A 25,636-nucleotide genomic window follows, 5' to 3' on the forward strand; every position below is an offset into this window, starting at 1 on the left:
TTAAGATCCAAATAGTTTACTGTTGCAGAAGATGAGGCTCAGTAAAACAGTTCCAGACATAGATATACACAGCTTGTAGGCTTCTACAGATATATACAGATACATAAGAGTACAAGGCATTTCCATTATTCTAAGTAAACTCACCAATTCAGGACATAACACTGGACAACTAATAGACTCTACTACTGAGCTGACATGCATTAACCACAGATATAGGGGCACTGGGCCATTACCATAGCAACTGGCTTGACTAACCTTGCACCTTATTTAGCTCACCCAGGGGTGATTTACACTCATAAAGGAAATTAACCCTTTCTCATATCCAGTTACTCCTTCTTTAATTTTGTTCATGATATTGGCTTTCATTTGATGGCAGAAAACCTAGCCGTTTCACCAGTTATTCACATTTACACGCTGCAAGAGGCTTTATCAGTATATCTGTCAGATTTTTTTCTGTGGGGCAGAATCGTAATTCAATTAGTTTCTGTTCCACCTGGTCTCTTACATAATATTTGAGATCCACGTGTTTAGATCTCTTTTGGACTTTCTTGGACTCAGCCATATGAATACAGGTCTGGTTGTCCTCAAATATTGTGACTGGCTCCAACACAGGTAGACCAATATCATTTAACAGCTGTTTAAACAATCTTCTCCCCTGTGTGTAAAGCTTTTCTCACACCCACCTGTATGGAGCCTCTGATGATAACGAAGGCCATTGCTCTGAGCAAAACTCTTTCCACACACTAAGCATTTATACGGCTTCTCCCCTGTGTGGATTCTTTGGTGATTAAAAAGCGTACTGCTCTGAGTGAAGCTCTTCCCACACTCTAAGCATTTATACGGTTTCTCCCCTGTGTGGATTCTCTGATGACTAAGAAGGATACTGTTATGGATGAAACACTTTCCACAAATGGAACATTTATGTGGCTTCTCTCCTGTGTGGATTCTCTGATGACGAGAAAGGCCAGCACGATCAGTGAAGTTATTTCCACACTCTGAGCACTTATAAGGTCTTTCACCAGTGTGGGTTCTTTCATGATAAGTAAGGTTGCTGCCATGACTGAAGCTTTTCCCACACTCGGCACATTTAAATGGTTTCTCACCTGCATGAAGTCTCTGATGACTACGAAGACTTTTGCTATGAGTGAAGCTCTTTCCGCACTCTGGGCATTTATACGGTTTCTCTCCTGTGTGGATTCTTTGATGACTAAGAAGGCGACTGTTCTGGCTAAAACACTTTCCACAATCGGAACATTTATGTGGCTTCTTTGTGTGGATTCTTTGGTGATTAAAAAGCGTACTGCTCTGAGTGAAGCTCTTTCCACACTCTAAGCATTTATACGGTTTCTCCCCCGTGTGGATTCTTTGATGACTAAGAAGGCGACTGTTCTGGCTAAAGCACTTTCCACAATCGGAACATTTATGCGGCTTCTCTCCTGTGTGGATTCTCTGATGACGAGAAAAGCTACTACGGTCAGTGAAGCTCTTTCCACACACTGAGCACTTATATGGTTTTTCTCCAGTGTGGATTCTTTGATGGGTAAGAAGGTTGGAGCTCAGACGGAAACTCTTTCCGCACTCTGAACATTTATACCGTTTCTCTCCTCTGAGGGAAGAGCTCTGAGTGAAGCTCTTTCCACACTCTAAGCATTTATACAGTTTCTCCCCTGTGTGGAATGTTTGATTACTAAGAAGGTCAATTTTCTCGTTGAAGCACTTTCCACAACTGGGACATGTATGTGTATTCTCTCCTGTGTGGATTCTTTGGTGATTAAAAAGCGTACTGCTCTGAGTGAAACTCTTTCCACACACTGAGCACTTATATGGTTTTTCTCCAGTGTGAATTCTTTGATGAGTTAGAAGGTTGTAGCTCAGACAAAAACTCTTTCCGCACTCTGAACATTTATACGGTTTATCTTCTGTGTGGATTCTTTCATGTACAAGAAGATGTGATTTGTAGTTGAAACTCCTTCCGCACTCTGAACATTGAAACCGTTTATCCCCATCATGTTTTCTTCCAATGGTGCTAAGGCTTGATAGTCTTGTTGGGCTTTTTGCACAAAGAGAGACATTTTCCTCTTTCTTGCCCGTGTAAGGTCCTTCCAGCACTGAAATTTCATTGAAGCTAGCACCATCTGGAACAACAGCGTCCTTCCTCACATTTTCTTCTGCTTCCGTTTTAATTCTCTGGGGTTCATTCTCTTGACTGCTCTCCTTCTGATCACCTGCAGGAATACAAAGAGGAACTTGATCAGGGAGGAAAGGAAACCCAAATTACGGAACAATTCCAATTAACAGCTATCTAAAACAGAGAAGGGGAAGGAGGCAGACACGGTAATTGTAGCCAAAGGTGGGTATGGGCAGTCCACACTGTCTCTCTCACACATACACCTTTCCTTGTGTACACACACACACACACACACACAGCCCCCACCTCACAGCTGAACTGTGCATATCAAATAATCAATCTGAGAACCAGGGAAGAGTCGTTTTTCCTCCTCATTTTGAGTTTCTGCTGAAACGAGGCTGCATTTTAATGTTGTATTTTAATCTTGTTTTTAAGTTGTATTTCAATCAATTGTTTTATATTTGGTGTTAGCCGCCCTGAGCCCGGTCTTGGCTGGGGAGGGCGGGGTATAATTTTTTAAAAAAATATTATTATAGCACTGGGCTGCACCTATCCCAGTGCTGGGTCTGCTCCAATATCTTTCATCTTTTTGTCTCTGCTGGTAAAACCAGTGGGGTCTTGGGAGGTCAGAGAAATTTGCTCCGTGGACAGCGGGGAGGGCAGACCAAACCCTCAAAACTGAAGGTTGCTCATTGTATATTATAGAGCTCTGGAAGCTCAGAGTGAATTTGACATCGCACAAGACTTGTCACATAAAACAACCTCCCATTTCCTAGTTTCCCCCACAACATTCCTGGGGTTCTCCCAGTCTGCCAGACCTGATTTAGAGGGGCACACAAGCGGAAGAGAGGATGGAAATAGGCACACTGCACTCGTGGGATTTGTTTTACACCCTAGCATCTCAACTATTTAATTGTATCCAGCCCTCATTATGCATCAGGCCTCATGTTTCATCCATAGCACCTCCAGCCAACAGAGCTCAAAAGCAGCAGGAACAACTCCAAATGAGACCTTGTGTCGTGATCTTATGGTGCTGCCCTGGGTGTGTGAGTAACTTTGGGCCAAGAGAAGAAGGAGACTTACCTAGAAGGGCCAGATTCCTATAATTCTCCTCCATGATGTCCCTGTGCAAGGCCCTCTGGCCTGGATCCAGGAGGGCCCCTCGTCCTCTGTGAAACACACGGCCTCCTCCTCAAAGATCACCAAACCCTGAAAACAGAAAAAAGGGAAGAGATTTATCTCACAGGTAATTTAGCAATCCAAAGATTGCAGTTAAGGCGAAGTGACTTCAAGTTCTCCTTTGGAATCATTCTATCTTATTCGTTCTGGGATGCATCCCCAAATCCCCACGTTATTAGAGCAACAAAAGAGGAACAAAAGAAACAAATAAACCAATATGTTTGGGGTATGAAAAATTGTGGGATTACAGCAGGAAGGTATGAGAGCTGCACTGTTTGAGAATGAAGCAGTGTGGCTACGACTAGCTCGAAACTTTTGCTGGTGGAATTGCGGAATAGCACAAATCCCATGAATGCACAATAAAATGGATTCCTGGACTGATGTTGGAGTAGCTGAAGTCTCCCATGACTACTATATCTCTCCTTTTTGAATGTTTGGTAATCTGCTATAGGAAAGCATCAGAGGTAATTATTCATGTATGCGACGAAAGCAGTGCAGATACTACTGGCCCAGAGATAGAATGAAGATAAAGTCCCGACCGGAGACGAATGGCTGATGAAGATAATGGACTACACAGAAATGGCCAAATTGACTGGGAAAATCAGAAACCAGGAAGAGAAGAAATTTAAGAAGGAATGGGAAAAATTCACAATGTACTTAAGAGAACACTGTAAGCAACTACAAACTTTGGCAGGATTTGAGTAACATTTGTAATGCACTATAAACTAAGGTAAAATTGGATTATTTATGAAAAATAGACAAAATACGGGAAGCAGTGGGAAAAGATTGAAAATTGTAACCATGGAAGGGTGGAGGGTCGAAGAATTCAGGGAATCCTAATGATGATGGTGTTTATTGTTTGAATTTAAACGTGCAATGTAAAATTCAATTAAAAAGATTTTTTTCAAAAAAGCTGGCATTCACTACGGGGAATTGGGAAGAGGGAAGCTGTCTGGGCTGGAAGTGAATGACATCAATAAAATGCTGTTTGCATTGGGGGGGGGGGGAGGAAAGCATCATTCAAGTCTCAGTCTGGCTTGAAGGTCTATAGCTGATATCCACAGTAAGGTCACTGTTGTTTCCTACTCCTACAATTTGTACCCATATGCTCTCCATCCACCTTTCATACTCCAAGTGTACACATCCTTCACAGATTGCTACTCCTTCTCCCTTCCGTTTTGATATATTTCTTTCGAACAGGTTGTTGATGGCATCTGTCTGTCTCGGGAGACAATGGAAGAGTGTGCCTTCAAGGGTAAAGCCAAACCATCGGAGAGTTACAGCATCCACTGTGGCTTTGGAAACTGAAATGGGAGAGACATGTTTTGTTGCAGCTGGGGCAGATGAAGGAGTCCGGTTGTGCTGCTGCAGATAGATGCACCGTGGCATTTTTTTCTACCTGCGCTCTTCCCAACAAGTCATTCCTCCTCTGGTCATTGCTGTGGAGCGACAGGTTGGAGCCCTCAATTTCTACATTCCAGTCATGAGTCCCATCCCACCAGGTTTCAGTAATGCCTGTTAGTTCACATTTGCTACCCTGTATTAAGCAATGACAAACCTAGACAGCATCTTAAAAAGCAGAGACATCACCTTGCCAACAAAGGTCTGAATAGTTAAAGCCATGGTTTTCCCAGTAGTGATGTATGGAAGTGAGAGCTGGACCATAAAGAAGGCTGATCGCCAAAGAATGGATGCTTTTGAATTCTGGTGCTGGAGGAGACTCTTGAGAGTCCCATGGACTGCAAGAAGATCAAACCTCTCCATTCTGAAGGAAATGAGCCCTGAGTGCTCACTGGAAGGACAGATCGTGAAGCTGGGGCTCCAATACTTTGGCCACCTCATGAGAAGAGAAGACTCCCTGGAAAAGACCCTGATGTTGGGAAAGATGGAGGGCACAAGGAGAAGGGGACGACAGAGGACGAGATGGTTGGACAGTGTTCTTGAACTACCAGCATGAGTTTGACCAAACTGGGGGAGGCAGTGGAAGACAGGAGTGCCTGGCGTGCTCTGGTCCAGGGGGTCATGAAGGGTCGGACACGACTAAACAACTAAACAACAACAACAATTAAGAGCTCACATTTTAAAGAAAGCATTTCATTTAACAAGATTTATATGCCATTGAATATTATTTTTAAAATCTAAGCTGTTTACATAAAACATATTCATAAGGGGAAAATTGATAAAAATCAGCATATTAAAAACTAGTAGACTTAACCAAAAGCTTAACATGTGGGATGTTAGCATCCAAAATGCTTTTATGAAGGGTTAACTGCAAGAGCTGTGGAACTCTCATGACATCACACACTCTGTGGCAGTTATTTCAGTTACTGCAATTAGTATTGAACAGTCTTAACAGAGCAGCAGGTATGTTGGTTGTGCTGCTGTCTGTCTCAGCCAGTCTGCAAGACGTTTTAGCAAATTAAGTATCACCTACCCACATTGTCTATTTAATCTGCAACTGCAAGCACACTAAGTTATATGCTATTTAAACTTTGAAAGGGAGTGTGTTTCCGCATACTCCGCAAACGGGAACGAGAGTTTAATTCCCACATAACAGACCATAGTACAGTGGTACCTCTAGTTACATACTTAATTCGTTCCGGAGGTCTGTTCTTAACCTGAAACTGTTCTTAACCTGAAGCACCACTTTAGCTAATGGGGCCTCCTGCTGCTGCTGTGCCGCCGGAGCACAATTTCTGTTCTCATCCTGAAGCAAAGTTCTTAACCCGAGGTACTATTTCTGGGTTAGCAGAGTCTGTAACCTGAAGCATATGTAACCCGAGGTACCACTGTAGCGTTTCCGTCATCAGACAGTTTTATTAAGTTAAAAACCATCAAATATAGATAGAATCAAGCAGAGTTTTTTTAAATATAAAAAAGACCAGTGTACACGAAATAAAATTAAAACACATCTGGGTAGGCATCTCTAAACAAAAAAAGTTTTTCGCAAGTGCCAAAATCAGTACAGTGAAGGTACCTGGCTGATATCAACAGGCAGAGAATCTTTTCTTCCAACACACACCTGCAAACTGACACAACGGCGGCTCCATGCATCCCAGTTCAAGGAGTGGGGTTTCCCCCTCTTTCTAAGGGCCTCACCCCATCTGCACACACACACACACGGACTTTCCTCTATCCCACTCCCACGATGGCTAATTCCCCAACCCAGATCTCAATCCTACATCTGCATCCCAACACAAACCTCCAACTGGCATCCTGATCCAAAAGGTAACTCCCAGCTTAGCAGAGAAAAGGAAACACCCTAAAACACGTGCTTTGTGTGAGTGCCATGGTGAAACTCTGCATGGATGGGAACACAGGAACTGTCTCATTCAGCTCGGTATTTCCAACACAAACTGGCAGCAGCTCTCCGAGGTTTCAGCCTTTACCTGGAGACACCGGGACTGAATGGGTAGTGCAACGCAGATGGTTGCAGCCAGGGAAAGGAGTCTGCCACTGAGCTGGAAGGAAGAAAGGTAAGAAAAGCCACCATCCCCCCAACAGCCCCACACTTGCCAGATTCGGCTCCAAAGGGAGCTGTGATGAGCGCAAAGGGCCTTTGGGTGCAGGGGTCTCCCGGAAACAGGGAGGCAGGTGGAAGGGAATCCCAAGGCAGGGGAAGGGCCTCTAGGGGAGAGAAGAAATCCAGCCAGGGATGGCAGAGAACCAAAGGGAGGGAGGCGGCCAGAGCCTGGGAAGAGAATGAAAATTTGATTCCAACCAGCCCTATTGGTGCCATCAGGACTTTTAGGCCCAGGCAGAGTGATCAGGAGGGTAGCAATCGATGGGCATCTTGGGGAAGGGCGGTGGCTGCTTTGCATGCAGAAGGTCGCTGCCAGCCTGTGTGGGCAACACTGTTGCTCTGAACAACGGACTGGGGCGCAGGGAGCTTTGTGGAAACTTCCATTGTGCGATTCCAGTTGCCTCCTTTGCAAGATTCAGTGGGAGGCGGATTCCAGTGGGAGGCTTCGGGGGAAGGGAGGAGGCTCACGGGCAGAGCACCTGCTTGGCATGCAGAAGGTCCCGGGCTCCATCCCAGTTGGGCCGGGAAGAGCTGCTGCCAGCCCGTGCAGGCAATACTGAGCTAGCTGGACGACTGGTCTGATTCAGCGACGGGGTTTTCCTCCCTCCCTCCCCTCCCCCCACCTCCATCATCATCCCCCGAGCGGCCCCCGAGGTCCCCTTTGCGGCCTCCAGAAACCTCAGCCCCCCCCCCGGCTGCGCCCACCTCAAGCGCCGCTCGGCCGCCGTCCTTCTCCGCCGCCTCCCTCCGCGCCTCTCTCGCTCTCGCCCCAAGGCACGACGGGAAAGCCAGTGCCGCCGAGCGCGGCTGCCACGAAAACTCACCGTCCCGGCGGCGGAAGGAAACTACGACTCCCAGCAGCCACCGCGAAGGGAGGACTTAGAACGCCCAGCTGCTCCGCGCTGATTGGGAGCGGAGGGGAAAGAAGAGCGGTATGTTGCTATTATTACCTTCTGTCTTGTCGTGGCGGCTCCCGGCCTGCAGGTGGCGCCGCGCTCTCGCTCCTGGGAGGATTCGCCCTTGGCGGAGAGTTCGGCTCCTGCTTCCCTCCGCCTTCCATTCAAAGCTCCCTTGGGGGGAGCTTTCATTCATTGGATTGGATTATATTTCTGTGCCACTTTCCAATTCAAACGGACCCCAAAGCTGCTTACAAGCATTAAATAACAACAAGAAGATAGAACATAGTAGAACATCTCAAATACAACATCAATCATATAGAATAATTTAACAAATCAGAGAAACAATCTCAAGGCAGTAGGGAGTCTGGGATTGTGCTGCCCGGGTCCCTGGGGCGGGCGGGGGTGGGGGGAGCCCTGGTTCAGTCAGGACCATTCATCTTAAAGGTTGCAGGGACCCCTGACCATTTGGTCCAGTCGTGGATGACTCTGGCGTTGCGGCGCTCATCTCGCTTTATTGGCCAAGGGAGTCGGCGTACAGCTTCCGGGTCATGTGGCCAGCATGACTAAGCCGCTTCTGGCGAACCAGAGCAGTGCACGGAAACGCCGTTTACCTTCGGTGGTCCCTATTTATCTACTTGCACTTTGACGTGCTTTCGAACTGCTTGGTTGGCAGGAGCTGGGACTGAGCAACGGGAGCTCACCCCGTCGCGGGGATTCGAACCGCCGACCTGATCGGCAAGCCCTAGGCTCTGTGGTTTAGTGGATTGCATTTAAACCCCACCAGGGACCGCCTGGTGCCATGCCTGGCTCTTCCCTTCCATCATGCACAACAACCCTGCGGGGAAGGATGGCCAAGATGTGTGGGGATCTGAACAAATCTGACATTGTGCATACTCAGCTGTGGCCCATCTCCTGAGGAGTTACTTCACGGCTGGCTTCCTTCCCCCTCTTGCACAGCTGAAACACAGTGCCGGGTTACCAAAGAGGCAGAGCAGGCCCCAGCCTACGGACCCCACACTTTTTAGGGACCCTGTGACAACGGATCAAAGTAATATTGATTTGGTTTATTAAAATAGTTGATTGGTAAAATAAAAAACGTTATTAGGAGATAATTTGCGAGGCTCCTCCCCGAGATTTCAGCTGCCTAAGGGCCTCCACATGGTTTAATCCGGCACTGCCGAAACATTTCCTTGGAGGATGTCACTGTCAATATGAAAGAAGATATGAGCTATTCTGTCTCTCGCTCCCCAAACTTTAATTATGCTGTTGCCACTTCTGAACCCATTTGCTATCCATGCCCCTTTCTTCGTGAATATCTGGTTTTTAAAATATATTTCAGTAGGAGCATGTGGGAGATGTCAATTTCAGCTGTATCCCCTTACAATTGGCATGTGTTTCTGCCACAGGCTGACTATGGCCCACCACCCTGAAGTTCCCTCTGCTTCTACTAGTGTTAGGATTGCCGTATTTCAAAAAGTAAAAGTTGCTGAGTTTTTTCTAGGAAGACCCAAATATTATCGAACTTTTTTAAAAAAACAAACCCCAAAGTTTAGCTCTTTTTTTACAAAAATGCCCCCCAAAACATAATTTTTCAGTTTGAATACCGAAGATCTGGAAATTCCCCCCAGACGTCACTTTGAAATCCTGGACTAGTGTTCAATTGCTCAAAAACACTCTGGTCTTTGTTATTTATAGGATGTTGCTTCGGTGTGAATCTTTTGGTGAATCATTCCATGCTTTTTTTCTTTTCTTTATCTTTATTGTCATTGTCCCATACAGAACAATGAAACTGAAAAATCTACACAAGACATTCAAAACCCCCTAAAAACTCTGAAACCCCATTTTAAAATACAATATACTATAGAGACTCCTTATACGGTGTTTAAAACCAGAATTGCATTTGGGTAGAAACTGTTTCTCAGCCAACATTCCTAAGATTCACTGGCTTAGCTCTCACATAATGCTAAGCTGTGGTTTATTACTGTCAAGGTGAACTATAGTTAATAAGCCATAGCTGAAGCCGAGGCACTGGGCAGAAATTCACTTAATATCAGAGCAGCCAAACCTTGAGAACCATTTCCATTGTTGGCCCCTCTTCATTCATGGCTCTGTAGCTTTTAGCAGTAAATCCCTGCATTCACATATAACTCAAAACCCTGGCTAATGTCAAATGAGGATTACAAACTTTTGTTAACAGGTGATTTTTAATAATATTTAACAGACCATAGTTAAACTGCTGGGTAAGTTTCACAGATATCACTAAGCCATGGTTTAATAAAACATCATTTCTAAAAAAAAGGCGAGCAAGAAATGATATGACAGACGTTTGCAAAACTATGCATGGCAGGAAGAAAGTCGATAGAGGAAAGTTTTTATCCCTCTCTCACAACACAAAAACTTGTGGCTATCCAATGAAGCTGGAAAATTCAGGACAGGTAAAGAAAGGAAAGTACTTATTTTACATAGATAAACTGTGGAACTCACTCCAGCAGGAAACAGTGACGGCCACCAATTTGGATGGCTTTAAGAGACGTTTAGAGAAATTAAAGGAGGGTAAGTCCATCAGTGGAGGAGAATGGAGGCTGCGCTCTGAGCAATGTTCTGCCCTTACTTACAGGAAACCACAGGAGTGGAGAGGACCTGTTTTCCTGATCCAGCAAGCTCTTCTTCTGTTAACCATGCTTTGGCGTTATGTGCAAAAGAGACTATGGTCTTTTCTGTGTAAGTGCTGTCCTTGTGACAGATACCACATCTGACTGAGGATTTAAATGACTTATTCCCTTGTGTGGGTTTGGTGGTGATATGCAACCAACTCTACTCACCTGAAAACTCTTTCCATGGCAACTACGGTGATACCTTGGTTGTCGAACTTAATCCGTTCAGGAGTCCATTCGACTCCCGAAACTGTTCGAAAAGCAAGGCGCGGCTTCCAATTGGCTGAAGGAGCTTCCTGCACTCAATTGGAAGCCACGTCCGACGTTCAGCTTCCAAAAAAATTCGCAAACCACAACACTTACTTCCAGGTTTGCAGCGTTCAGAAGCCGATTTGTTTTGGACCGAAGCCATTCGAGAATCAAGGTACCACTGTATATTGTTCTTTTCTGGTGTGGACTCACTGTTGGAAACTAAAGCTACTAACGTGGCTGAAGCTCTTTCCATTCAGTGGACTTATATGATTTTGCTCCTGTATGAGGTTTCTGATGTACACTAAAGGACCCCTGGATGGTTAAGTCCATTCAAATTCAACTATGAGGGGGCAGCACTAATCTCTGCTTTCAGGCCGAGGGAGCAAGCGTTTGTCTGCAGCAGCTTTTCTGCATCATGAGGCCAGCATGACTAAACCACTTCTGGCACAACACAACACCGTGATGATTGCCAGAGCGCCTGGAAACACCATTTACCTTCCCACCGCAGTGGTACCTATTTATTTACTCACACTGGTATGCTTTCAAACTGCTAGGTTGGCAGGAGCTAGGATAGAGCAACGGGAGCTCACCCCCATCGTGAGGATTCGAACCGCCAATCTTACGATCTGCAAGCTCAAGTGGCTCAGTGGTTTAGATCACAGTGCCACCCGCATTCCATACTAAGACGTACCCTTCAGCTGAAGCCCTTTCCAGATCCCAAACAATGATATTCTTTCTCTGCAAAATGGATTATTTTGTGGTTAAAGAGGCTATTGCTTTGGCTCTTTCCACACTCTGAACATTTATATAACTTCTCACCTGTATGGGCCCTTTGGTAGTTAGTAACTTATGGTCAAAGTACTTTCCACACTCTGAACATGAAAATGCTTTCTCCCCCGTGTGTAAAGCAAGGGTTTGGCTACAACTGAAGCCTTCCCCAAACTCACATGTATGGAGCGTCTGATAATTAAGAAGGTCACTATTCTGGCTGAAGCACTTTCCACAATTGGAACATTTATGTGGCTTCTATGTGGCTTCTCTGATGACGAGAATGGCTACTATGATCTCTTAAGCTTTTTCCACACACTGAGCATTTAGTTTTTCCCTCCTGAATGGATTCTTTATTTAACAGCACACAGCTCTGAGCAAAGCTCTTTCCACACTCTAAGCATTTATATGGTTTATCCTGTGTGAATTCTTGAGTGTAAGGAAAGGTGTCTTTTGTACGCAAAGCTGCTTTTACACACTGAGCACTTATATAGTTTTTCTCCAGTGTGGATTTTTTGATGATCAAGAAGTTTGGAGCTCAGACGGAAACACTTTTCGCACTCAGAACATTTAAACGGTCTCTCTCCTGAATGGACTTTTTGGTGAGACAGAAGCGCCGAGCTCTGAGCAAAGCCCTTTCCACACTCCAAGCATTTATATGGTTTCTCCCCAGTGTGGATTCTTTGATGACTAAGAAGGTGACTGTAGCGGCTGAAGCACTTTCCGCAATTGGAACATTTATGTGGTTTCTCTCCTGTGTGGGTTCTCTGATGACGAGTAAGGCCACTACGGTCTGTGAAGCTCTTTCCACACTCTGAGCATTTATATGGTTTTTCTCCAGTGTGGATTCTTTGATGATTAAAAAGGTTGTAGGTCTGTCGGAAACACTTTCCGCACTCTGAACATTTATGTGGTTTCCCTTCTGTGTGGATTCTTTCATGTTTAGACAGTTTATTGCTATCAGCGAAGTTATTTCCACACACTGAGCACTTATATAGTTCCCCCCCAGTGTGGATTTGTTGATGAGCAGGAAGCTTGGAGCTCAAACGGACACTCTTTCTGTTCTCTGAACATTTATAGTGTTTCCCTTCTGTGTGGGTTCTTTCATGTAGATGAAGAAGTGATTTGTACTTGAAGCTCCTTTCACACTCTGAACATTGAAACAGTTTATCCCCATTATGTTTTCTTCCAAGGGAGCTGGGATTCAATATTCTAGCTGGGTTTCTTACACAAGGAGAGACGTTTTCCTGTTTCTTGCCTGTATGATGTTTTTCCAGCATCAGAGTTTCATTGAAGCCAGCACCGTCTGGAACAACAGTGTCCTTCCTCAAATTCTCTTCTGCTTCAGTTTTAATTCCCTGGGGTTCATTCTCTTCACTGCTCTCCCTCCTATCACCTGCAGGAATAAAAAGGGAGACCTGATCAGGGAAGAACAGACACCAAGTTCGAGAATAATCCCAGTTAATGTCTGTGTGAAAAGCAGAAGGGGAAGGATAGTCAGGGGGCAGCCACTGTTGATGGGCACTAAGACTGGGCCGCGTTCACCCTTGATCAATGCTCCTGCGGGCCGCATGCCGAAGGCACCGTGTTTTTCGTTCTATAAGAAGCACTTTTCCCCCTCCAAAAATTAAGGGGAAGTGTGTGCGTCTTATGAAGCGAATGGAGGCTCCATGGCTTCAGCGAAAGCAACGCGAAGCCTACGGAGCGCACCGATCCCTCTTGCTCTCCTGGATTCGCTTCGCTGGAGAGGTGCTGCGCAGCTTTCCCTCTCTGCACAGCACCCCTTCAGCAAAGCGGGAGGAGAAATGGAAGGGGCTCTGTTTCTCCTGCTGCTTTGCTGAAGGGGCGCTGCACAGAGAGGGAGATATATTTTTCCTCTTGTTCTCCCTCTCTAAAACTAGGTGCGTCATATGGTCGGGCGCATCCTATAGAGCGAAAAATGTGGTAAGTGTAGCCAAAGGTGAGCATGGCCACTTCACATTGTCTTTCTCACACATACACCCTTGCATGTACACACACAGGACACACACACACACAGCCCCCACCTCACACCTGAACTGTGCATATCAGCTGGGCTGGGAGTTCTCAGATGGGTCTGAGAAGCAGGAAGGAGTAGGGTTTCATCCTCATCAGAGCAATGGGCTGCACCCACCCCTCATCTCTTTGCATCTGCTGCCAAAATCAGTGGCGTCTTGGTAGGACAGATAAATTTGCTTTGTAAATCAGACCCTCAAAATTGAAGGTTGTGTATTATAGAGCTCTGGAAGCCCAGAGCAAATTTGACATCACACTTGCCAGGCAACAAAATCTCCCCTCTCCTAATCCCCTCGTGTTGTGCCTGAGGTTCTCCCAACTTGCCAGAACTGATTTGGAGGGCCACACAAGCAAAAGAGAGGAGAGAAAAATAGGCCCACAGCACTTGTGGGGTTCATTTTACACCCCACTAGCATAACTATTTAGTTGTATCTAGCCCTCGGAAATTAAAAGACGCCTGCTTCTTGGGAGAAAAGCAATGACAAACCTAGCCTAGACAGCATCTTAAAAAGCAGAGACATCACCTTGCCAACAAAGGTCCGTATAGTTAAAGCTATGGTTTTCCCAGTAGTGATATATGGAAGTGAGAGCTGGACCATAAAGAAGGCTGATCGCCGAAGAATGGATGCTTTTGAATTACGGTGCTGGAGGAGACTTGAGAGTCCCATGGACTGCAAGAAGATCAAACCTCTCCATTCTTAAGGAAATCAGCCCTGAGTGCTCACTGGAAGGACAGATCCTGAAGCTGAGGCTCCAATACTTTGGCCACCTCAAGAGAAGAGAAGACTCCCTGGAAAAGACCCTGATGTTGGGGAGAAGGGGACGACAGAGGCCGAGATGGTTGGACAGTGTTCTCGAAGCTACCAGCATGAGATTGACCAAACTGCGGGAGGCAGTGGAAGACAGGAGTGCCTGACGTGCTCTCGTCCAGGGGGTCACGAAGAGGTGGACACGACTAAATGACTAAACAACAACAACAAAGCCCTCGGTATGTATCAGGTCACACATTTCATCCTTAGCGCCTCTGTCAGCAGAGCTCAAAAGCAGCAGGGACAACAACTGAGACCTCGTGCTATGATCTTATGATGCTGTCCTGGGTGGGTGGGGAACCTCAGGCTAAGAGAAGGAGGATACTAACCCAGAGAGGCCAGATTCCTGTAATTCTCCTCCATGACTTCTCTGTGCAAGGCCCTCTGGCCCGGATCCAGAAGGGCCCACTCCTCCTCTGTGAAATGCACGGTCACATCCTCAAAGGTCACCGGGCCCTGAAAGCACAAAAAAGGGAAGAGCTTTATCTCACAGATAATTTAGCAATCCAAAGAGGTAGTTAAGGCGAGGTGACTGCAGGTTCCCCTGCGGAATCCAAAGGATGTCTGAAGAGCCCAGAAGCCCCAATGGGATGCAGGACCTGAGCACAAAAGCCCTCTCTTGCTCCCCAGCGAATGTTACTTCCGAGTTATGGTGCCTCTGATTGTGGAGGTGGAACATAGCCATTGTGGCTACTAGACAAGGTCAGTTTCTCCCTGGAAAAGCAGTCACCCTTGCTGGAGAACATGTCAAGAGCTTTGCTGGATCAGGCCAATAGTGTTGGACTTGCGTTCGACCGAACTACTCCTCCGGTCGAGTCCTCTGACGTGATTAACGACCTGAGCCTTTGATGGGGCTCCAGGCACATCCCCCCATTACGCTGAGTATACAGCAGCAGGGAAGGATGAGAAATATGAGCTACATGCTAAGAGTTTTAATTCTAACTACACAGACAGAAAAAAACCATACATCCTCTCTCTGTGAAAGCAGAGAGGCAACAGGAACAAAGAAAACAGGAAACCAGTAATAACAACATCCGTCTCCCGTGAGACTTCCAACAGTCTGGAATCCCTGGAATGTAAACAGAGTCTTGTGACTCCAAGCCCTGCACCAGTGGCAGAAACAGAAACCTAACAAATAGCCCATCTACTTCAACTCCCCGTTTTCACAATGGCTACCTACATACTGTATGGGAAATGCACGCGGAAGACAAAAATGTATCGAGGAACAGGTAGGTAGCCGTGTTGGTCTGACACAGTCAAAATAAATTTTAAAAATTTAAAAATGTCCAGTAGCACCATAGACCGGATGTCAGGGAACTGACATCGGAGCGCAGAGCGGAGGTAGGGCTCTCCGATGATGCAGGAGAAGGGACCAGCAGGGAGAGGGAGAATACTTCCATTGGGGAAGGAAATAAGCGTGACACCAGGAAAGAAGGGGAGGAGGAAAGGTCTTCGGAGAGAGGGCTCCAAGACCCTTCCACAGGGTCCAGCGGGGAGAGCCCAGGACCTCCGCTGGCCAAGCCCACTCTGCGCAGGAGACTTCCGCACAGAGAGGCGAGGAGGAGACTTGGCGTCAAACAGCTTTTATGTTGGAATAAGTTTAGGGAACACCCACTGACGGATTCTGCCAGTGACTGAGACAGTCGCCTTGTAAGGGCTGTCAAATCAGGGAAAGGTTTAGCTACCCCAACAGCTGGGAGCAGTTTGGAATTTACCCACAAGCAACCCCAATTCCCATTACACCAACCAAGTTTGTTCTGGGTGTAAACTTTTGTGAAGAATCTGAAGAATACCTGAACAATCTGAAGAAGCGTGCATGCACATGAAAGCTTATACCAGAACAAACTTAGTTGGTCTCTAAGGTGCTACTGGACAATTTTTTTATTTATTTTGAATGTATCGAGGAGTTAGTGATCTGACACAGTTACACTTCCTGCCTCCGTTCCTTCCCCCTTCCTCGCTCTTGTTAAGTTTTTTGATGGCGTGGGAACAGTCTTTAATGTCCTGAAAATGTTGGAAGGCGGTACAGCCCCCCACACAGCTGCCATAATCAGTTGGGAGGATAATGCTGGGTATCTTCTTTGACAATGGACATTGTTTTAAGAAAGTGAGGCACTGGGAGGCACTGGCTAATGGATGATCTGTACGTAGCCAGTCGCCACACAGGCTATCTATAAAATCAGATGGTCTGGGCTAGGTTTCTCTGAAGCTCGTGCACAGACTGATCGGCCGCAGATCCGTGCAAACTGAGGCTACCTGGGGAGTCGCTTTGCTGCTTCTCGAGAGCTTCCAAGTGGCAGATTGAAGTGTTTGCTTGGTCTGTATACATTGCTTGCTGTTTCAGAATGAAATATTTAATCTTCTCGTTCACTTGTGTAATTCATATTGCTTCCGGATCTCATTTTAAAAGAACCACCTTGCATTTGGCAAGACATAAATCTGTACGAAACCCTCAAGCAGCACAGGAGAGCCCTCTCCTCTCCTGTGGTTTTCACCAACCGGTATTCAGAAGCATAATTGCCCGGTCCACAGAGACAGAGCACAACCGTCAGGGTTCGTTGCCACCAATGGCCTCATCCTCCCTGAATTTGTTTAATCCTCTTTCAAAGCATCATTGGAAGTTAAGAAAGCTTTTCAAAGGCGCTCTGAATACCACTTTTTGGGAAGGGTAGGGAGAGTGCTCATTTCCTGCATTGGGGCATCTGGTTAATAATAGTAGTAGCAGTAATAATAATAATACCCCACCCGTGTGTCTGGGTTTCCCCAGCCACTCTGGGCGGCTCCCAACAGATATTGAAAATAGAATAAAACATCAACCATTAAAAACTTCCTTAAACAGGCTGCTTTCAGATGTCTTCTAAAAGTCAGTTGTTTATTTCCTTGACATCTGATGGGAGGGTGCAGGGCAGGTGCCACTACTGAGAAGGCCCTCTGCCTGGTTCCCTGTAACCTCACTTCTCGCAGTGAGGGAACTGCCAGAAGGCCCTCAGAGCTAGATCTCTGTGTCTGGGCTGGATGATGGGGGTGGAGACGCTTCTTCAGGTATACTGGGCCAAGGCCATTTAGGGCTTTAAAAGTCAGCACCAACACTTTGAATCAGTGGCGTAGCGTGGGTTGTCAGCACCCGGGGCAAGGCAAGTAATTTGCACCCCCTAACCCGTGGATTTGCGCCCCCTAACCCGTGGATTTGCGCCCCCTAACCCTAACCCCCAGATGTTGCGCCCAGTGCGGCTGGCCCCCCCTGCACCCCCCACGCTACGCCACTGCTTTGTATTGTGCTCGGAAACTGCCACTGTGAGAACAGGATGCTGGACTAGATGGGCTCTTGGCTTGATCCAGTCGGCTCTTTGTATGCTCTTACTGAAAGGAAATCCCAAAGATGTCAATGGGACTGAATACCAGGCACTGGGCATCACAAGTGGGGAGAGTGAGGCTGTTGAGCTCATGTCTTGCTTGCAGGCTTCTCACTGCGGCACCTCTCTGGCTATTGGCCTGATCTTGCAGCCAGGCTCTTCCAAAGTTCTTCTGCAGCTAAGGAAGAACTTTTTAGAGCTGCAAAAAGAAAACAGAAACTATGCAGAGCAGGCATAGGCAGCCTCGGCCCTCCAGATGTTTTGGGACTACAATTCCCATCATCCCTGACCACTGGTCCTGTTAGCTGGGGATCATGGGAGTTATAGTCCCAAAATATCTGGAGGGCCGAGGTTGCCTATGCCTGATGCAGAGCATTCAAAGCCTGCACATCGGGCAACTGTACCAGAAGCCGAGGGGAAGGGGCAGATCCTGCATAGCTCTCCATTCCTTCTTCCTGCACCCGATTCAGCAGCTCTCCAGAAACAGTTTCTGCTCCACGCAGAGAATGAGGAGGTCTGGAAGAAAACGTCACCATCATTTTGGCAATGGAGCAGGGGTTCTCGTCTGGGGGTGGTGGCCACAAGACCAGGACTGCGATTCCTGCATCGCAGGGCGTCTGACTAGATGCCCCTTCTAATTCTCCAGTTCTGTAATTCTGTGGTTCTGTTGTTTTCACCATCTGCAAGGGAGACAAAAGAAGGTCGGAGGGCATTTTAGACCTTTGCAACAGCGGGGGGCACCTCAGGCCAAATGTGGACCTCCAGACCTCTCTGCCTGGCCCTCTGAACCCCCCTCCAAGGCCACACCTCCTCAAGGGCTTTCCCCCGGTTGGAACGTACCACTTGAAATGTGAGCATGTCTCTTGCTTGCACAGCTAGAACGATACTTACTATACCAAAGTTAAGAGTCACATTCATTGCTCCACCCACTTTTTGCCTCTGGCTCCGCCCACGGGGGGTCACACCCACCCACCAAGGAGGCAAGCGATGGCCACCAACTCTGATGGCTTTAAAAGAGGATTAGACAAATTATTGGAGGAGAGAGCTATTGAAGGCCTCTAGCTATGATGGGTGTGCTCTGCACCTACTCTTGGGTTTTATTCTTTTAAGGCTTACAGCAGAGTTTCTTTCTACAGAGAATCTTTATTATTTACAAAAAAAAAAAAAAATACATTGGTCAAATAAAACAACACAGTTCCTTCTCCTCTAGCCATCTGGCCAGAAACTCAATTGCTGATTCATTTGCACTTCTGTTCATTTACACACAGACTGACATTTAGTGACCACATGCCCTTAATAAAGGCACCCGTTGCTGGGGAGATTTTTCTGTTGCCTAGCAACCTGTCCTAGACCAATCCTCAAGTTCTTTCTAGAATATTCCAACAGGTTTCCCATTAGGGCATCTGGTTGGCCACTGTGGGAACAGGATTGGAGAACTGGGCGCAAGCTAACAAAATGAATTTCAATGGGGACAAATGTAAGGTTCTGCACTTAGGCAGGAAGAACCAGATGCACAAATATAAGATGGGGGATACCTGGCTTACTAGCAGTAAACAGTGGTACCTCAGGTTAAGTACTTAATTTGTTCTGGAGGTCCGTTCTTAACCCGAAACTGTTCTTAATCTGAAGCACCACTTTAGCTAATGGGGCCTCCTGCTGCTGCCGCGCCGCTGGAGCACGATTTCTGTTCTCATCCTGAAGCAAAGTTCTTAACCCAAGGTACTATTTCTGGGTTAGCAGAGTCTTTAACCTGAAGCGTATGTAACCCGAGGTACCACTGTATGTGAAGAAGAAGAAGAAGAAGAATTTTGACAAGCTGGAACGTGTACAGAGGAGGGAAATCAAGATGATCAAGGGTCTGGAGATTAAGCCTTATGAGGAACTGTTGAAGGATCTGGGTATGTTTAGCCTGGAAAAGAGGAGACTGAGAGGAGAAATGAGAGCCACATCAAATATCTCTAGGGCTGCCACATGGAGGAGGGAGCAAGCTTGTTTTCTCCAGCTCTGGAGGGCAGGACCCAAACCAATGGCTTCAAGTTGCAGGAAAGGAGATTTTGAGTAAATATTGGGAAGATCTTTCTGTCGGGAAAAGCTGTTCAACAGTGGAATGGAGGTGGTGGACTCTCCTTCGCTGGAGCTTTTTAAGCAGAGTTTGGATGGCCCTCTGTCATGGATACTTTACAACCTCAGCACCCTTAACAAACTACAGCTCCCAGAATTCTTTGGGGAAAGCTTTAAAATGCTTTAATTATGGGAATGTGGTCAAAGCATCAGGAGAAACAGTAAGTTCTGTGCAACTTGCCATCCATGAGGAATTGTTTGGGTCCCCCCCCAGTTTCTTTTATTGATTTTCCACCTTATTACAAATCTTGCCAAATTAATTCAATTTAATACAATTCTCCAAAACTATCTTCCCACTCTCCTTATGAGGTACGTCCATGATAAACCCTTGCTGCTGCTCATAATCTCAATTTATCTCTAGATGCCATCCCCCAATTTTTTACCAGTATTATTTATCCGTCAGCTGTCCCTCTATATCCCGGTATACAGCAAAACAACAACAAGTAAACCTTCATAGCTATATTCCATATCAGCAAGTGTGGTTTGTTTTTCCAGAGTCCAGTGTTGTTTCCCAGCTTCGTATTCCGTGTTCAAATCCAGTCTTTTTCCAGCTGGAAATTCTCTGCTAGCTTCCAAGGCCACGTCAGACATTCCTTCCCAAAGATAACAAAACCACAGCTAGTTCCAGAAGGGAGTGCCCCCTCCCTCCATGGGGAATTGTTCCAATGACAAAAAAGTCTGTATTGTCAGTGGTGGAGCATATGCCCACCCTGCCCAGGGAGGGTGTGCTCCCGAGGGGGACGTGGTGCGGAGGGTGCCCTCCCAGGCACAGGATAGCTGCTTGGGTGCCTGGAGCAGTACGTGCGCCCTGCAGCCGGGGCGGAGCGAGTCGCCCAGGGGAGCAGAGTGGAGCAGGCCACCCATGGTGGACATTTGGCGCACCGCTCGCCTGCAACTCCTAAGCCTCCCCATAGCTGTCAAAACGAAGGGGGAAGGGGGGGGATGCTGCTGGCAAAGCAGCGCAGCTCCCGTCCTAACCCGACGGCTCAGGGTAGGCTTGGGAATCGCAGGTGGGCGACGTGCCGAGTCACTCCCCTCAGTGAGGGCACCCAGGGCGAGCCGCCCCCACTGCCCCCCCTTCCTACGCTCCTGTGCATTGTGCCACAGAGTCATGGGCGCAGTTTTAAACAAGACCGGAATCCCAGTCCAGAGTCTTGTGTACCCCCGCGCTTAAAATGTGGATCACTGACCTACATGCAGTGGTACCTTGGTTCTCAAACTTAATCCATTCCAGAAGTCCATTCCAAAACCAAAGCGTTCCAATTCTGTGTCCAGGGCAGCAGTTTACCAGCTCCATCTGGTATGCAGGCTGAGACTCTACCTGCCTGCGGACTGTCTTGCCAGAGTGGTGCATGCTCTAGTTATCTCCTCCGCTTGGACTACTGCAATGCGCTCTACGTGGGGCTACCTTTGAAGGTGACCCGGAAACTGCAATTAATCCAGAATGCGGCAGCTAGACTGGTGACTGGGAGTGGCTGCCGAGACCATATAACACTGGTCCTGAAAGATCTACATTGGCTCCCAGTACGTTTCTGAGCACAATTCAAATGGTTGGTGCTGACCTTTAAAGCCCTAAACAGCCTCAGTCCAGTATACCTGAAGAAGCGTCTCCACCCCCATCATTCTACCCGGACACTGAGGTCCAGCACCGAGGGCCTTCTGGCAGTTCCCTCACTGCGAGAAGTGAGGTTACAGGGAACCAAGCAGAGGGCCTTCTCGGTAGTGGCGCCTGCCCTGTGGAACGCCCTCCCATCAGATGTCAAGGAAATAAACAACTATTTTACTTTTAAAAGACACCTGCAGGCGACCCTGTTTAGGGAGGTTTTTAATGTCTGATGCTGTATTGTTTTTGATATTTGGTTGGAAGCTGCCCAGAGTGGCTGGGGAGACCCAGTCAGATGGGCAGAGTATAAATAATAAATTATTATTATTATTAAAACCAAGGCGCGCTTTGTGGGATGTAAAGCTGCAGTCAAGTGCAACATTCCGACTAACGGCCTCCATGTTCTAACCCATTGCTGTGACAACCAGTTTGTCAGTTGCTGGTAGTTTTGAAAGGTAACTGCTCAGCTACAGTCACCTCAGGACCAACTTCCCTCTGGTATAGTTTATTTGCTTGTTATGTAACCTAAGCCTGCCTTCAGGTACAGTTCTGTAAACCTGAATGAATCTGAGAGTAAAACAGTTTTATATTAACATGAATCAGATTCGTATGTGTATTCTTTAAGAGGGATACAAAGGGATTTTTAACCAGGAAGTCAGCAACAAGCTGACCGCTGCATAAACTTATAAAGGGGATTGTTTAACTCTGCTAAAGTAAACCTCCCCACACGCTTTCCCATAGAAAGTAATGCAAAATGGACTAATCCGTTCCAGACTTTTAAAAACAACCCCTAAAACAGCAATTTAACATGAATTTTACTATCTAATAAGACCATTGATCCATAAAATGAAAGCAATAAATCATGTACTGCAGTCACACAATCAACCAGTAGCTGAACTGGGTTCCACACAGTCACAAAAAAAGAACCGCAAAAACAAAAACGCAAAATAAATATCAAAAACAGACAGACCTCAGCGTTAACACTCAAAACAGAAGTGTGGCACTCAAATCGTCAGCGTAACACTCAAAACGGAAGTGTGGCATTCAAAATGGAGCACGTTCAGCTTCCGAAAAAAGTTCGCAAACCGGAACGCTTACTTCCGGGTTTGCAGTGTTTCGGTTCCAAGTTGTTTGAGTACCAAGGCATTTGAGAACCAAGATACCACTGTATTCAAAACCACTGACCTAAAGTGTAAGCACCTGGATGAAGCCATCTCTCACCTGCTGTTCCTCCTCCTGCTTCATGTCCTCTGCCCAGCTCAGGCGGAAACCTTTGGCCAGGGATCTGGTCTCCTTTCTGCATCCCATCACCCAATTCTCCATCTCCGGGGGGGAGGAGAGCCAGGAACTGCTCCAGGATCGCCAGGTCCAGGATCTGAGGCTTGGTGTGTCTCTGGCTTCAGCCACTTGTGGCAAAGGTGATGGAGTCGGCTGCAAACATACAAGGGCAATCTTGCTCTAAGGAAGTGCTTCACTGACAGGGACCAGGAACTCCTGGCTTAGCTAATGAAAGGAAAGCAAACACACACACACACACACACACACAGTGGGTGTCAATCTTGCATGGCTGGAGCATCTATACCATCCTCTGGGAATAGAGGCAGCTTTATGGAGCGAGGCCAGTGGTCCACCTGGCTCAGAACTGTCCACACTGACAGCAGCTCTCCAGGATTTGGGGCAGGGAGTGTCTCTCTCAGCCCTAACTGGAGATACCAGATACCTTAGAGAGCCGCTGCCAGTCTGCGCAGGCAACGCTAAGCGTGGTGAACCGATGGTCTGACTCAATATTCTTGGGTTTTTCATTAGTTGGCTGCTGGTTTGCAAGTGTTAAAAACTTGGAAGCGGCATCCACCCAGTTCCCCAGTCTCATCTGCGCATCAACTAGCATTGCTTGAAATATCAAATAAAACGCGCCCTATTGGAAATCGGAGGTGGGTGGGGAGAAGAGTCTCCTGACTTACGGTTTATTTATATTTGCAAGGACGACTTCAGATTGCAAGCCTAGGCGCTGAACCACATGAATCTTACATAGGAAGAGAAAGAGACAGAGAGAGTGTGTGTTAGAGAGGTAGAAATGGAGAGAAGGAAGGGAGGAAGAGGAGGAGCCTTCGTAGGATTTCTGGGAAAGTGCAAAGTGCATTTCCCCCGGGCGATCGGCCGGTTTCCCCACCTGCCCTCTGCTGGCTGGAGCCGTGCAAAGTTGATTGTACCCAACAGCACTTTTTTGCAAGCTTTTTTTTGCAGAGAAGGACCCCCCCCCCGCCCCATTCTGACTCGCAAGCTCTCGAAATCCATCCCTTGGTAGTGCTTCGGTCAAGATGTTTTATTTATTGCATTTATATTCTCCTTTTCTTCCTCCAAAGGAGCTCAACGCAGCGTACGCAGTTCTCTCCCTCCTCATTTCAACCCCCCCCCACAACATAGCTGTCAACTTACAGATTTGAAAATAAGGGACCAGCAACCTCGAAAATAAGGGATCAGCAGCGAAAATAAGGGATTTTGCTTGGCTTATACAGAAATCCGCCACTGATGGAGCCATGCTGCTTTGGCGGCCACTGACTGCCTTTTGCAGGGGGTTGGACTAGATGATCCTAAGGGTCTACAACTCCGACCAAAAAAGAGTGGCAGACAAAACTGATGAAGGACGTCGAGATGGCAAAGCTTCCAGGCAGAATTGGAAACCAGGAAGAGGACCTCTTTCATAAAGAATGGGGAAAGCTTATAATTTAGTTGAAAAGCTATTGTCAAGAGTTACATACATTGGTAGGACTGACAGAAAACTTGTAGTAAAAATTTGAACTATGGATGGACAAATGATTTATAAAAATAGAGTTGTGAAAGGGATGCAGAGGGGGAAATCACTACATTAAGATGCTGCACTGGTTGGAGGGTATGCTAAGCAGCATGTCAGGGCTGCCGTCGTCCTGGCGCGAGGAGTTCCATCGGCCCTTCCCCGCCCCGAGAGAGAGGGAGGGAGGGAGACTCTCGCCCACGCCGCCCGTCTCCTCAGGAGAGACGGAGACACGGCAGCTCGTGCGCGCGCTCTCTCTCTCGGCGGAGGACCCCGAACCACTGCTTCCCTCCCAAGCCGGGCGAGCATGAAACCCGGGAAATTTAAGGGACATCATCAATAAGGGACAGCAGCGGGACACGGCGCTGGGATAAGGGAGTTTCCCGCCAAATGAGGGACGATTGATAGCTATGCCCCACAACAACCCTGCAAGGTAGGTTAGGCAGAGAGACGGTGCTCACCCAGTGAGCTTCATCATGGCTGATCTGAAGCCCCCACCCCGTGCGGAGTCAATGGACACACAGAAAAACTTTCTGACAGTCAGAGCTGTTCAGCAGTGGAAAGGACTCCCTCGGGAGGTGGTGGGCTCTCCTTCCTTGGAGGTTGGGTGGCCATCTGTCATGGATGCTTTAGCTGAGATTCCTGCATTGCAGGGGTTCAGCTGGATGATGTCTGGGGTCGCTTCCAACTTGCCCATTTCTTTTAGGTCAATCCTTTAAAAGAAAATTAAAACAGAAAAAAAGGGAGAAGCAATACAGCTGTCAATATTATACACATCAAAGCAACAAACTGACACATCACAAACAGCTGATAAAACTTTTAAAATAGAAATAAATAGTACAGTGGTACCTCGGGTTCAGTACTTAATTCGTTCCGGAGGTCCGTTCTTAACCTGAAACTGTTCTTAACCTGAAGCACCACTTTAGCTAATGGGGCCTCCCGCTGCTGCCACACAATTTCTGTTCTCATCCTGAAGCAAAGTTCTTAACCCAAGGTACTATTTCTGGCTTAGCGGAGTCTGTAACCTGAAGCGTCTGTAACCTGAAGCGTCTGTAACCCGAGGTACCACTGTAGATAAAAGCAGGTGATGATTTAAAACCAAAAACCAATAAATCAATATCCCTGCAGTGCATACAATTGCGGGAAGGTTTCCATTAGCAGAGTTAAACAATCCCCTTTATAAGTTTACGCAGCGATCGGCTTGTTGCTGACTCGTTGGAGTTCTAATAAAGATGCCTTCCTTGTTAAAAATCCCTTTGAATCCCTCTTAAAGAATACAGTGGTACCTTGGATTAAGAACTTAATTCGTTAAGAAGTCCATTCTTAACCTGAAATGGTTCTTAACCTGAAGCACCACTTTAGCTAATGGGGCCTCCCTCTGTCGCCGCACCGCTGCTACACAATTTCTGTTCTCATCCTGAAGCAACGTTCTTAACCTGAAGCACTATTTCTGGGTTAGCGGAGTCTGTAACCTGAAGCGTATGTAACCTGAAGCGTATGTAACTCGAGGTACCACTGTACA

At 47.0% G+C, this 25,636-nt stretch overlaps 3 protein-coding genes across 7 annotated transcripts in view; 1 reads left to right on the forward strand and 2 right to left on the reverse strand.

Moving 5' to 3' along the window:
* Positions 1–23,408, reverse strand: LOC310756631 (uncharacterized protein). Of its 3 annotated transcripts, XM_083601078.1 has the most exons (5): positions 23,285–23,391; positions 22,545–22,754; positions 18,004–18,279; positions 14,576–14,702; positions 1–2,225 (listed from the first exon to the last, which is right to left on the reverse strand). In XM_083601078.1, the coding sequence occupies exons 2-5, from the start codon at positions 22,644–22,646 to the stop codon at positions 628–630; spliced, it is 2,103 nt and encodes a 700-aa protein (XP_083457204.1). In that variant the 5' UTR covers positions 22,647–22,754; positions 23,285–23,391; the 3' UTR covers positions 1–627. The 3 variants fall into 3 exon arrangements, with proteins under 3 accessions (XP_083457204.1, XP_083457205.1, XP_083457206.1); XM_083601079.1 differs by lacking the exon at positions 22,545–22,754 and having other exon boundaries at positions 23,285–23,408; XM_083601080.1 differs by lacking the exon at positions 23,285–23,391 and having other exon boundaries at positions 22,509–22,645.
* The window catches only part of LOC310756746 (uncharacterized protein), a 1,375,527-nt gene that overhangs the window by 445,977 nt on the left and 903,914 nt on the right, over positions 1–25,636 (reverse strand). The window lies entirely within an intron of this gene.
* LOC310756559 (uncharacterized protein) overlaps positions 5,822–25,636 on the forward strand; it is a 29,855-nt gene continuing 10,040 nt past the window's right edge. Inside the window, exons 1-2 of one of the 3 annotated variants that reach the window (XM_083600840.1) lie at positions 6,285–6,783; positions 10,347–10,450. In XM_083600840.1, the coding sequence (XP_083456966.1) occupies positions 6,716–6,783; positions 10,347–10,450 (172 nt within the window). In that variant the 5' untranslated portion in view covers positions 6,285–6,715. Of the gene's footprint in view, positions 6,039–6,284; positions 6,784–9,704; positions 10,451–25,636 lie in introns of those variants that run through there. The other 2 variants (XM_083600841.1, XM_083600839.1) reach the window with 2 other exon arrangements.

Source organism: Podarcis filfolensis (genome assembly GCF_964270895.1).
Source record: "Podarcis filfolensis genome assembly, chromosome: 2".
NCBI lineage: Eukaryota > Metazoa > Chordata > Lepidosauria > Squamata > Lacertidae > Podarcis > Podarcis filfolensis.